The 13,329-nt window shown below is 42.0% G+C and overlaps 1 protein-coding gene across 1 annotated transcript; it reads right to left on the reverse strand.

The window, feature by feature from the left end:
• Positions 1-6,330: 6,330 nt before the first annotated feature.
• LOC133434838 (complement C1r subcomponent-like) lies at positions 6,331-12,955 on the reverse strand. The gene is made up of 13 exons (XM_061717085.1): positions 12,812-12,955; positions 12,242-12,455; positions 11,705-11,888; positions 11,471-11,611; positions 11,083-11,288; positions 10,585-10,732; positions 10,367-10,485; positions 10,206-10,284; positions 9,967-10,101; positions 8,165-8,239; positions 7,434-7,639; positions 7,133-7,347; positions 6,331-6,985 (listed from the first exon to the last, which is right to left on the reverse strand). Exons 1-13 carry the CDS (start codon positions 12,856-12,858, stop codon positions 6,586-6,588), a joined length of 2,169 nt encoding a protein of 722 aa, XP_061573069.1. The 5' UTR covers positions 12,859-12,955; the 3' UTR covers positions 6,331-6,585.
• Positions 12,956-13,329: the final 374 nt, after the last annotated feature.

The raw sequence follows: 13,329 nt of genomic DNA on the forward strand, positions 1-13,329 counted from the left end.
CTGTAAAAGTTTTAATGTATAAATTATAATATAACATTAAAAATAGAAGAAATGAGCTGTTGGACTGAAAAAAAATGGGGGACAGACCCCTCAGCAAAAGGTAAACAAATTCATCTTATCTCATTGAGTTAGTTGTGTTTTTTAAGCAGATGTGATATTGCCTGTGGTATGCGTGGACGCAGCGTTGACTGCTGCCGCCTTTTTAGGACCTATCGAGCCCTTTGGGCGCCGCCGTTTTAGTCTAGATGGAAAGGGGGGTCCACGCGCACCCCCCGGATTTTTTTATTCCACCTGATTTTTTTGAATCCTTTAAATGTCTAGTTTCAGAATTTGGTCAGTGCCAAGATCAACTAATGTCTGAAAGGCTTCGTTTTCACACTTAATTGCATCTAACTCCAGACCAGAAAATTTAAATTTGAGATTGGCAAAGTAGCATATCCTATCATACATACAAGCCACAGAGACTAATAAACACGTTTATTTTAGCTGCAACCACCGAGCAACGACCAAAACAACCTAGCAACCACCTAGCAACCACTTTTAAGACCCTAACTACCCTAGCAACCACCCTAGCAACCACCCTAGCAACCACACCTAAAAGAACTTAAAACCTCCTTAGTCTAGAAGGAAAATGGGTTTCAAGGGTAACCCCTATTATTTATGTCATCTACTTTTTGTTATCATCAAAGTGTCTTCTTTCAGAATTTGTCAGGTGCCAACCTGAAATCATCTCCCAAAGGCTTTATTTTTTATCCTTGTACTGCGAACCCCGACCAGAAAACTCTAAACACCGACATAGTATGTGGTGCAACTTTTGTCCTAAACAACTTACAGAGACAAATTAATACATTTTCCAAGCCAACTCTGATAGGCCATCACGTAGCAACCACCTTTAAGACCCTAGCAACCACCCTAGCAACCACCCTAGCAACCGCCTCTGTAAGTTGTTTAGGACAAAAGTTACACCACATTGTAGAGACAAATTAATATATTTACCCAGGCAACTCTGTTAAAATGAACACAATAAAATAATTGTTTATTACATTTGACTACACACTGACTGTTTAAAACAAAAATCGTAAATAAAAAGGCAAAAAATGTGTGTAGGATGCAGTTAACTTGTGACTAATCGTCAAATTCGCCATCACTGAGGAGATCTTCTATCTCTATTTCTTCCATTTCTAAGTCTTCATCATTCTTATACTCGTTGTCCTCTTCATCACCAGATATGTTGTTGTTGACAGCATCGGCTCCCATGTCAAGAGCCGCCTGCTCTTCCACCTCAGCTCTTTGAGCCAGTAACTCGACAAGAGTAGGAGGGAGGATGGGGAGGATGGGAGGATGGGATGTACATCTTGCAGAGGTATCTTAGCTGGACAACCTCTTTGCCCCTACAAGTACAAGGGCAAGTTTGAAGAGCTTACTAAGTTTCAGACAAGTACGAGTACAAGGGCAAGTTTGAAGAGCTTACTAAGTTTCAGAGTTGGAAACACAAGGAGCCTGCCTGGAAAGTTGTTGAACCCAGGGCACAGGAATTGAAGAAGGATGCACTTTATCGCAAAGTGCAGGGCAAGGACCTCTTTGCGATGGAAGCAAAGTATCATCAGTCATGCAGGAACCTCTTCAACACAGTTTGGCGAAACCATTTACGAGGAAAGCAGAGAGATGAGAAGGCAGCAGACAACATCGACAGCCTGGAGGCCCAGAAGATGGCAGCACATAACAAATCCTATGGTGTGGTAAAAGACTACATTCTTACCAATGTGATCAGAGGCAAAGAGGTTGTCCAGCTAAGATACCTCTGCAAGATGTACATCGAGACATTGGAAAGTGAAGGTTTCCCTAATCCCAAATACCGCAGTGAGAAATTGGCAAAACGACTGCAAAAAGACAAAGACATCTCATGTGACCTCACATTCTCCAAGGTGCCACAACATGGCTGTATTGAGATTACCCTCATATACAGTTCGAGCATCACAGTAGATGAAGCTGTAGTATGTGCCTACAAACTTGGGACAGCTGACCAACTGCAAGAAGCAGCACTTACCCTGCATTCTCACATCATCAAGGGATTCAAAGAATCAAAGGAACTACCATGGCCCCCAACAGCACAGGAACTGGATGCTGTGAAGCTGGATGAGCTGTTGCCAGAGCCTCTAGTCCAATTCCTGAGATCAGTGGTGACTGGGTCACTAGGAGAAGATGAGTGTGAAAAGACACAGAGGCTTGTCTATTCTATAGCTCAAGATGTGTGCCGAGCAGCAACTAGCAGCCAGTGGAAACTGCCGAAGCACATACTACTTTGTGCCACACTTCGTCACCTTTATCGCAGCAAACAGGTGAGAAATAAGTTGAAGAATGAGTTATATGTTTGCATTATGTATGGCCAACCACGAATAACATCGGTTGATGCAGCACGAGCCAAGATGCTGAGGAAGATGGTTGGTAGCGAGAAGGTCCTGGACTCTAGGTCGAAAGTAGACCTCGAACGCCTGCCTCCTCCCAAAGCCTGTCTCATCCCCCATGTGCAACGGGCTAACTACAGGGTGGCATGCTATAAGAGAGCAGCCGAGGCAATAATGGAAAGCCCAAAAGCATATGACCCGGGCATGGGCTGGGAGAAAACAGACGAAGAGGTACTGGAACCCATATGGACAATGGGACCCATCCTCCCTCCTACTCTTGTCGAGTTACTGGCTCAAAGAGTCGTTTTGCCAATTTCTCACTGCGGTATTTGGGATTAGGGAAACCTTCACTTTCCAATGTCTCGATGTACATCTTGCAGAGGTATCTTAGCTGGACAACCTCTTTGCCTCTGATCACATTGGTAAGAATGTAGTCTTTTACCACACCATAGGATTTGTTATGTGCTGCCATCTTCTGGGCCTCCAGGCTGTCGATGTTGTCTGCTGCCTTCTCATCTCTCTGCTTTCCTCGTAAATGGTTTCGCCAAACTGTGTTGAAGAGGTTCCTGCATGACTGATGATACTTTGCTTCCATCGCAAAGAGGTCCTTGCCCTGCACTTTGCGATAAAGTGCATCCTTCTTCAATTCCTGTGCCCTGGGTTCAACAACTTTCCAGGCAGGCTCCTTGTGTTTCCAACTCTGAAACTTAGTAAGCTCTTCAAACTTGCCCTTGTACTTGTACTTGTCTGAAACTTAGTAAGCTCTTCAAACTTGCCCTTGTACTTGTAGGGGCAAAGAGGTTGTCCAGCTAAGATACCTCTGCAAGATGTACATCCCATCCTCCCATCCTCCCCATCCTCCCTCCTACTCTTGTCGAGTTACTGGCTCAAAGAGCTGAGGTGGAAGAGCAGGCGGCTCTTGACATGGGAGCCGATGCTGTCAACAACAACATATCTGGTGATGAAGAGGACAACGAGTATAAGAATGATGAAGACTTAGAAATGGAAGAAATAGAGATAGAAGATCTCCTCAGTGATGGCGAATTTGACGATTAGTCACAAGTTAACTGCATCCTACACACATTTTTTGCCTTTTTATTTACGATTTTTGTTTTAAACAGTCAGTGTGTAGTCAAATGTAATAAACAATTATTTTATTGTGTTCATTTTAACAGAGTTGCCTGGGTAAATATATTAATTTGTCTCTACAATGTGGTGTAACTTTTGTCCTAAACAACTTACAGAGGCGGTTGCTAGGGTGGTTGCTAGGGTGGTTGCTAGGGTCTTAAAGGTGGTTGCTACGTGATGGCCTATCAGAGTTGGCTTGGAAAATGTATTAATTTGTCTCTGTAAGTTGTTTAGGACAAAAGTTGCACCACATACTATGTCGGTGTTTAGAGTTTTCTGGTCGGGGTTCGCAGTACAAGGATAAAAAATAAAGCCTTTGGGAGATGATTTCAGGTTGGCACCTGACAAATTCTGAAAGAAGACACTTTGATGATAACAAAAAGTAGATGACATAAATAATAGGGGTTACCCTTGAAACCCATTTTCCTTCTAGACTAAGGAGGTTTTAAGTTCTTTTAGGTGTGGTTGCTAGGGTGGTTGCTAGGGTAGTTAGGGTCTTAAAAGTGGTTGCTAGGTGGTTGCTAGGTTGTTTTGGTCGTTGCTCGGTGGTTGCAGCAAAAATAAATGTGTTTATTAGTCTCTGTGGCTTGTATGTATGATAGGATATGCTACTTTGCCAATCTCAAATTTCAATTTTCTGGTCTGGAGTTAGATGCAATTAAGTGTGAAAACGAAGCCTTTCAGACATTAGTTGATCTTGGCACTGACCAAATTCTGAAACTAGACATTTAAAGGATTCAAAAAAATCAGGTGGCATAAAAAAATCCGGGGGGTGCGCGTGGACCCCCCTTTCCATCTAGACTATTTGTTATGTGTTATATTACCGTATTATATGATAGTGGTAAGAGGATTTTTTGAAGTATTTCAGAATCAGAATCAGCTTTATTGGCCAAGTTTGAACATGCCAGAGTAGACAGGGAATTTGACTCCGGTCATTTCACTCACTGTACCCAGATTTAAATAGTTGCAAACAGAAAATGGACAAATGGCTCTTATTAATATACAACTGAAAAAAGTGAAAGGTGCAGCAGTATGAGGTAGGCATGGTTATTGAAAGGTGTTGTTACATATGATTGTGGTTATTATTATTATTATTATTATTATTATTATTATTATTATTATTATTATTATTATTATTATTATTATTATTATTATTATTATTATTATTATTATTATTGCACGGTGATTGATTACTCTGAGACTCTATAGTGCTGTCCCATTCTTAATTCTACCATTTGGAGCCCTCACACCCTCTCACACTTGATCACTTCCAGCTGACGTCACTAAAGTCTGTACCCTTTTACACCCAGCTGGTTCCAGGGCTGATGCTAGTGCTGGTGCTAGAGCCGGTTCGCGGTTGGTTCTAGTAAGAACCGGTTGAGAACCGTTTGCTTTTACACAAGCTGGTGCTGGCCAGAGAGCCACGTCATTACGTTACTGTATACGTCACCACCACTCCCCCTCGTTTCCATCCCTACCCTGATCAGGAAGCTGAGAGCCAAAAGCTTTTTTTAATTTCAGCTGTAGCGCTGTTAATATGGCACTTTATTAAGTTTTAATATTTTTTTCAGGCTTAAAAGTAACCTTTAAGATCCCCTACCTGGGCTCAGTTTATCCAAATAACGCCTGTTAAGAAATTTGACCCGAGAGCCGGCAGCCCCGGGGCACAGCAGCTCCTCACGGCTCAACCTGCGCCGTCTTCCCGGGGGAGAAACCTGCAGCTCTGTTGAGAATTACGCTGGATGAAATAAATCATTTAGGAAGATAAATATTGGTTTAATAGATGAAATCTATCAGTTGTAGCTACGCCTGTTAAGAAATTACGGCGTACGGCGCGCGTCGTCGCGTACATCGACGCAGAGCCTACGGCGTAGGTTACGTAACATACGCCGTAGCCTCTGCGTTGGGGTAACGGGGAACCAGAACCGCGGGCTGGGACGCGGGCTGGGAGGCGGGCAGGGAGGCGTCCCCGCGGGCCAGGAATTTCCATCCATTTATTTAATAAAAATTCCCGGCCCGCGGGGACGGGCTGGGAGCGGGCTGGGAGCGGGCTGGAACGCTTCCCTGCGGGCTCGGACGCGAGGCTGCGCTCCATCGGCGGGCACGGAGCCCGCCAACGTTACTGTTGATGGATTGTACCGTAGACCACTGCTGCTTCTGTTTTACATCCATTATTAAATAAATTGATGTAATAATAAAAGACTGTGCTAACTTAACGGCCGTCTTCAACACTCCGTTGTTTAAAAATGGCGCTCTTCCGTGTTTATTCTGCTTTGGTTGTTCAGTAACACCGCCCCCAGCCCTTGACGTAAGCACGTAGCCCCCTACGTAAAGCGGTTCTTACCCTGGCCCAGCAAAGACCTGGTGCTCCTGTAGCACCAGTTTTGAGAGCCAGGAGCCGGTGCTTAGGCTGTGTAAAACCAAAGAACTGGTGCTAAGTCTGGCTCTAGCCCAGAACCAGCCCTGGAACCAGCTTGGTGTAAAAGGGGAGGGTTCAGGGCTTGAGGGTTTAGGGTGGAGTTTGGAATTCAGCCAGGGTATGATTGATGAGAGTTCACCAGAGCAACAGCTTGGGGGAAGAAACTGTCTCTGAGTCTGGAGGTTTGGGCGTACAGAGCTCTGTAGCGCCGTCCAGAGGGGAGGAGTTCAAACTTACCAGAAATAAATGCATACACAAATTGTAAGATGGGGTTACAAATACTAACTTTGCTGAAGCAAAAAGTTGCAAAGTATGAACAAAAGTCAAGGGGAGCCCATCAACCTTTTAGGTTATGTATAGAAGACAACATTTCATAAACTCATTGAAAACAGTTTAATTTTGGTGTAAGACTGCATGCAGGACTTTGAAAGACAGGCATGGTCAACACCCAGAGATCTGTATGGTATCAGATACATGTAAAGACCTATAGGTCTGCATTTAAGCAATTAATTCAAAATGTATGAACAAAGATATACAAAGATTAAACAAAAAACTAATAGCTCACAATCAGATGGTCATTTGCTCAAGAAATTAAGTTAGGAAAATATTAACTCAGAATAAAATTGACATTTTTTATTCATTACTTTTGAAATTGTTATCATTGTTGTCGTCAATGATCTTGTTGATCCAGTCCATGTAATTGGTGACCTTAGTATAGACTCCATACGTCCCCCGCACTCCACAGTCCACACCCCAGCTGACAATCCCAGCAGCCCAGAATTGTTCAGTGTTAGGGTCAGTCAGGGTGAAAGGACCTCCACTGTCACCTTGACAAGAGTCTTTCCCACCATCAGGGACTCCAGCACAGAACATGTTATTTGTCAGAAATGGTACGTTAAGCTTTTTCTTCTGCAGAGAATTGATTGACTCTCCACATGTCTCGTCATCCACCACTGGCACCCGCACATACTTCAGCTTATTTGTTAAAATCTGTCCTCTGGCCGATTTGGTAATGCCAAAGCCTGAAACCTTCCTGAAAAAAAAACCCAAAAAGGATCACAATTTGTTCTGATGTGCACAGAAAGGCAAAGATGATAATATGTTCAAAAAACAAAAACATAATGTTACATAAAAGAGATTTTACAGGTTTATGAAATTATATCTGACAGGCTTGATTTACCCCATCATGCCTGTGGTGTATGTGGCATCTTCCGCTGGCAAACAAACTGGCATTATAGATGCGTTGAACGTGAGTCGGTCCTGCAGTTTGATCAAGGCTATGTCATTGTCAAAGTTCAAATTATTAGGGTTGTTGTATTCAGGGTGGACGTGGATTGAGGCCGCACGCATAGGAACTTTTAACAGTTGTTTCACATCAGTAAGTCCCATGTAGATCTGAAAGAAAACCAATCAGAGAAAATTCTATTTCAAAAACATTGAGGCAGTGATGATGCTGTTATCATCTGTGGTGAATTTCTTACGTTTAAAGTTTCGTTTGTTGCTTGCGATTCTCCCTGTTTTACTACATGAGCTGCGGTCATTATCCACTTGTCTGCTATGACCATTCCTCCTCCTCTCCCTCCACCAACATTCAGCATTACTTGCCAAGGAATAGAATTATCTGCAGCATCTTGACCTCCAATGATCCTCTGGAAGGAATAACTCTGGTCTGTTGGCTTGCCACAAACTGCATGGGATGTAAACAAAAATATTTCACATGGAAATCATCTTCCAAGACATGCGTAGATAGATAAATACTAGTTCCATATCCCTGCCCTAGAGATGACCATGTCCTGTTTTGGGGGAAGGCAGATGCTGTATCATTCCAAAAAACAGGTATGAATTCGCTTAACAAATGATTATTTTCAGAAAGAAAAATTCCTGATTTGGAATTTTGTTCATATTCTTCAACACCTTCACTCTGTAAGGCTTGGGTTTTTTGTTCTACAGCAGTGGTCTTCGACCCTGGTCCTCAGGACCCCCAGTCCTGCATGTTTTAGATGTTACTTTGCTTCAGCACCCCCTGACACAAATGACTGTCATTACCAGACTTGTCCAGACCTTGATGACAAACTGATGATGACCATTAGTTAGAAATGAGGTGTGATGATGCAAGGCAATGTCTAAAAAGCATGCAGGACAGGGGGTTCCGGGGACCAGGGTTGAAGACCACTGTTCTACAGTGAAGAGTGATTGATACAAAAAGAAATACCTGGAAGACATATAATGCTGACAATGTCATTACTGTTGGATCTCCACCTTCTGTCTGCTTCACATGTAAAACTCACTGAGGACCAACACAACAAACAGAAAAACAGAGAGAATTCAATTTAAACACTTCATTTGCAAAAATTGCCTGTTACTACTATTCAACTCAATAATGATCAAACTGGCACCCTCCTCCTCCTCAGTTCAGGTCATCACAATATATGTGGAATGCAACATTTTTTGTTTGTGTAAATCATTGAACTACTGCACATTTTAAACAGGGGTCTTAAAGGAGAATACTTTTGAATAAGTCTACATTTTTCTAAGGAAACGTTTTAACTTTCACACCTAAAGGGGAAAACTCTGATTTGAACATGGCTAACAATTCTTTTGCTGCTATGAAGCATTTCACGTACAATTCAAACTTTGAAAAGTCAAAATAGTTTTAGAAATACGGTATTTTTTGGACTATAAATCGCTCCGCATCAGTTAAAAAATGCTTCATGAAGAAGAAAGAAGCATATATAAGTCACACTGGACTATAAGTCACATTTTTGGGGGACATTTATTTCGTAACACATCAACAGTTATTAAGCCACACAATAGCATAAGTAACGTACCAGAGAAGTTGTTTTTTTTTCTCTTTTTTTGTCTTGTTTTCTTTCTTTTTCCTTCCTTTTGGTAATGTAAAAATATAAATTTTTCTATGAAAAAGTCTCACGCGAGTATAAGGGCCAGTCCCAATACACCCCCTACACCTACTTTTTAGCCCTACCCCTAAATTTTGCGCGTTCCCGTGAGGGTAGTGGTGGTGTCCCAATTCCTCTTTGCATCTTGGGCTAGTGGACTTTTCGAGGGGTAGTGGGTATGAATCTAGCCCTTCAGAGCGAGGGATTTCAGATGCTGACTTCGGGCCAGAAAAAACTTCCCAGAATGCTTTACCTCATCATTTGCAGACTGAATCAAACCAAAAAACATGGCGGACATTTCTAATTTTTAGTAAATAAAATCTATATTTTGAGTTAGTTTCTGCATAAAAATGCGTTTTGATTACATTTCTAGCGAGAAATATATATTTTACTTTCATATTATTCACTCAGTGAATGTACATAATCACTCGCTTCCCTGTTGTTGCGAAGATCTCGCCAGAATAAAGGCTGATTTATGGTCCCGCGTTACACCAACGCAGAGCCTACGGTGTAGGTTACGCGGCGACGCGCGCCGTACGGTGTGCGTCGCCGCGTACCCTACGCCGTAGGCTATGCGGTAGGCTCTGTGTCGATTTAACGTGGAACCATAAATCAGCTCCCGAGGTGGCAGCTCTAGATATCCCCCGAAAACATCGGAGCAAATTTCTTAACAGGCGTTATTTGGATAAACTGAGCCCAGGTTGGGAATCTTAACGGTTACTTTTACTCCTGAAAAAATATTAAAACTTAATAAAGTGGCATATTAACAGCGCTACAGCGGAAATTAAAACTTGCTTTTAGCTCTCGGCTTCCTGATATGGTGTGACGTATGTGCAAACGTAACTACGCAGTCGCTTACGTACCCGAACGTAAACCACGCAGTGACATAGCAAGTGGTGTCCCAATCCCTAGGGAAGATTACAAGGGCCCTACTCTTGTGGCTTAATTTTTAGGGCTAGTGGTAGTGAGTGAGGGCTAGTGGTAGAATAGGGGGTGTATTAGGATTGGCCATAAGTAGCAGGACTAGCCAAACTATGAAAAAAAGTGCGACTTATAGTCCGAAAAATACGTTGTGGGAATTTCTCAAACTGTAGGCTACTCTAATTGTATATCTTACCATTTTGACCACCCAGAGTAGAATAAAATGGTTCATTGCAGTGATATTGAACAACAGAAAGATACTGATTCAGAGAACCAGACAGGAAAGTCACTCCTCCATTTAGCAAAGGTTCAGGTTCTCCACAATCAATTACTGTAGAAGAACAGGGAAAAAACACAACATCAGGGTTAATACCAATGACTGCATTTTTTTGTGCATATATTGTCTTAGTACATTAGTACGGTAGTCGAACATACTGTGGCATTCCGGCAGAGGGAGGTGCCACTGACTGTTTTTTTGGCACATAGTAGAAAACCTCTCGATTTCCTGACCCCCCTGACAACAAAAACCATGAATATCAGGTTAGGAAAGTATTACAAAATACACATTGTGGGAAGTAATGACACTTCAAACTAACCATCATCAGCTTGTATCCTTGGTCACAGCGCACATAAATTTGGTCTCTGTAGAAATATTCTTCTAAAGATGGAGTGACCCTGCCTCTTGGTACTTTTCCAGGCATTGGGCACTTCACTCCTGGAAACACCAAAGACAGGCAAACAAGTGTACTTAACTGCATATTTAACCTTTGGTCACAATTTAATTTTTCATCACCTTATACTTTAGACCTCTCACTGTGTGTGTTGTAGTCCAGGCTCCAGCCGTTGCTCATCCCTTGACCATCAACATGGTAATCCAACATGACAGTGCTTGAGTTGGTTTCTATCACTCCTGGGCTCGTTCCACCGCAAAACTTAATGGGTTTCTTGTCTGGGATGCTCATCTTTTAGAAAACAGTGGTGCACAGTTTAATTAGAGGACAAACCAATGATTCACTGATTAAACAGCATTTGGGACCAAATTCGGCAGGAACAGAGATTTGTCTGAAAATGTGGTTATCAGATTTAAAGAAACAATTTTCTTCTTATTTTTGCTAATGCCACGTGCTAATGCAGCTAAGTGTAGCTACCAAAACTCCTACAGAATCATCGATTGTGCTAAACCTCAGTAAGTTGTACAATCAAGAATGTTGCCCCCATGAAAGAGAAATGAATTAGTGGGAGGAAGATTCAAACCCAAGTGTTTATTTTTCTATGTATTTTAATCTAAACACATAGAGGTGCTTGTATTTACCTGCAACCAATGATAGAGGCAGATGGGCCCTTCCTCTGTGTCCACACTCTCAATGTGGAAGTTGTCAGAGAAGTTAAGAGACACAGTAAAGCCAGATTCTACAGAAATTATATACTGACAGGACATAGGATGAAGTAAAGGGTTTGGATAGCCTGGACTGAACAGATGTCCTTCTGGCTCATCAAATATGCCATCACTGCAGGATACTGGACAAGAAGAAAAAACAAAAACCATCAAGCATGACAAGCCCTAAATGTAAATTCATACAGCCAACGTTCAATAATGTTCTTTATGGGGTTGAAATTGATTCCCTTAGAATAATGTCCCAGCAGGGTGTCTCAAATTACAGAAAAATTGACAAATTTACATGTATCTTCACCAAACTCACACATGCAGGTGCGCTGGTCTGAGCGAAGCTCATAGCCATGGTAGCAGGAGCAGAGATATGAGCCAAGGGTGTTGAGGCAGATCTGAGAGCAGACCGGACCTGAGCCATCTCCAGGTTCTGGTGCAGAACATTCATCAATGTCTAGTAATAAGAATGTCACAATCTTGGTGAGAGATGGATTGATTGTTTGGGAGGGAAGTTAAAGGAAGTTGATGGATGAACTGGAGAAGCCACCTATTGCCTGGTACAGAGCAGTGAAGCCCACATTCTGGTGGCGCTCTGGATTGCTATCATCAGTTTGGAGTATGAGGGTGAGTCTGTTTCCTGGAGACAAGATGGGCTGGTGGCCGGGGTGATGCCCATCAGCTGAGTTCTCATTGCCACAGAACTTCCCAAGCAGCTTTTCATCGTAAAGAACCTGCCATGTCATGGAAAAGGGGAAAAAATACCAAGTTCTAAATGGGTCATTTTATTTAGGAAGGAAAATTATTATCATTTACTGATTTTTATTTCCTAATTTTTTCCCCCATAAGGCACAAAATATTTGGACAATGAGTGTTTGCTAAAATTTGTGTGACAAGAGGTGATTCATTTTCTATATGAAATAGCTAAAATAGAAATACCAATTATGAGACTCAAACCTGAAGAATTTATGATTGTTATATTTAGAAAACAACAGTCATTTAACACTACTAAGTAAAACCATTAGATCTGCAGCCATGTATTTAGGAAGAATACTGAATACAGCATGTGTTGTTATGTGGTTCTGACTGTAAGTGAGTCGTAATAGCAGCCTCCAGAAGCTTCAATGTCGAGGTGGGTGAAAGTGAGTTGAATCTGAAAGCCCTCTGGCACACTGAGGTCCCACTGCTTCAGCAGGTTGGGTGGGTACGGCTGGGGATACTGGGGAGACTGGACCTCTCCGTGCATTGGAGGTTCTTTGTCCGGCAGTGGGACGCAGTCACACACCAATATATAAAGAAACCTGAGAAGGAACATGAAAAAGGAGACTTCGATCTGTTTATCACCCTGTGGTCATCTGAGCTGCAGGTCCAAAGTTGATGCAAGAGCAAATATAACAACAGAATCAACACAACTGTGGACATCATATAACAGTGTTGAGAAATTATATGTTACATATTGTCAAATGTTTCATTCAATAAACCTAAAAAACTATGCTCACCTTTACAACTGTACAGATCACCAATATGATAGTAAGACATTCGGAGAAACTGTTCATTTTATGTCAGATAAATGCTGAGATTTAAGAGTCAGGGCACAACACTCAAAGAATCAAAGTGTTTCTCACACAAATGAACTGAAAATGTATTTTAATCTTACCAAATGATGAAAGAAATCCATCCCATCTGTGGATTAGACATATCCATGTGGCACTAATCTGCTAGTGTAGGAGCAAATGTCCTTTATACAGGTGAAACATTACTTTGTCCTTTCCAGTGTTTAGCAACTCATTGCGTTAATGCCAGGAATATGTCTTGTTTATCTTGGCAAAATACATTGAATGCTTGCCTTTGAATTGCAAAACAGAGAAATGAAACACATACTCTTGAAAGTGAAAGAGGTGAACCATTCATTTTAATCAGGTATAGAGGGAAACATGTAGGGCAGTGGTACTTTAAGACTGGGACAGGCAAACAATAATCCATACCCATCCATTGTAACAGCTACACATATTCAGGCATTAGGCAGTTTAAAATCACCATTCAATCTGACAGATGTTTTTGGACAACGGGAGGAGGCAGAAGTATCTGGAGAAAATCACAAACATACATAAAAAGTCCACACAGGGATTCTAACCGGGAACCTCCTGTATTCTGCACTCTACTCATCTAACACAA

Source organism: Cololabis saira, chromosome 3 (assembly GCF_033807715.1).
Source record: "Cololabis saira isolate AMF1-May2022 chromosome 3, fColSai1.1, whole genome shotgun sequence".
Lineage (NCBI taxonomy): Eukaryota > Metazoa > Chordata > Actinopteri > Beloniformes > Belonidae > Cololabis > Cololabis saira.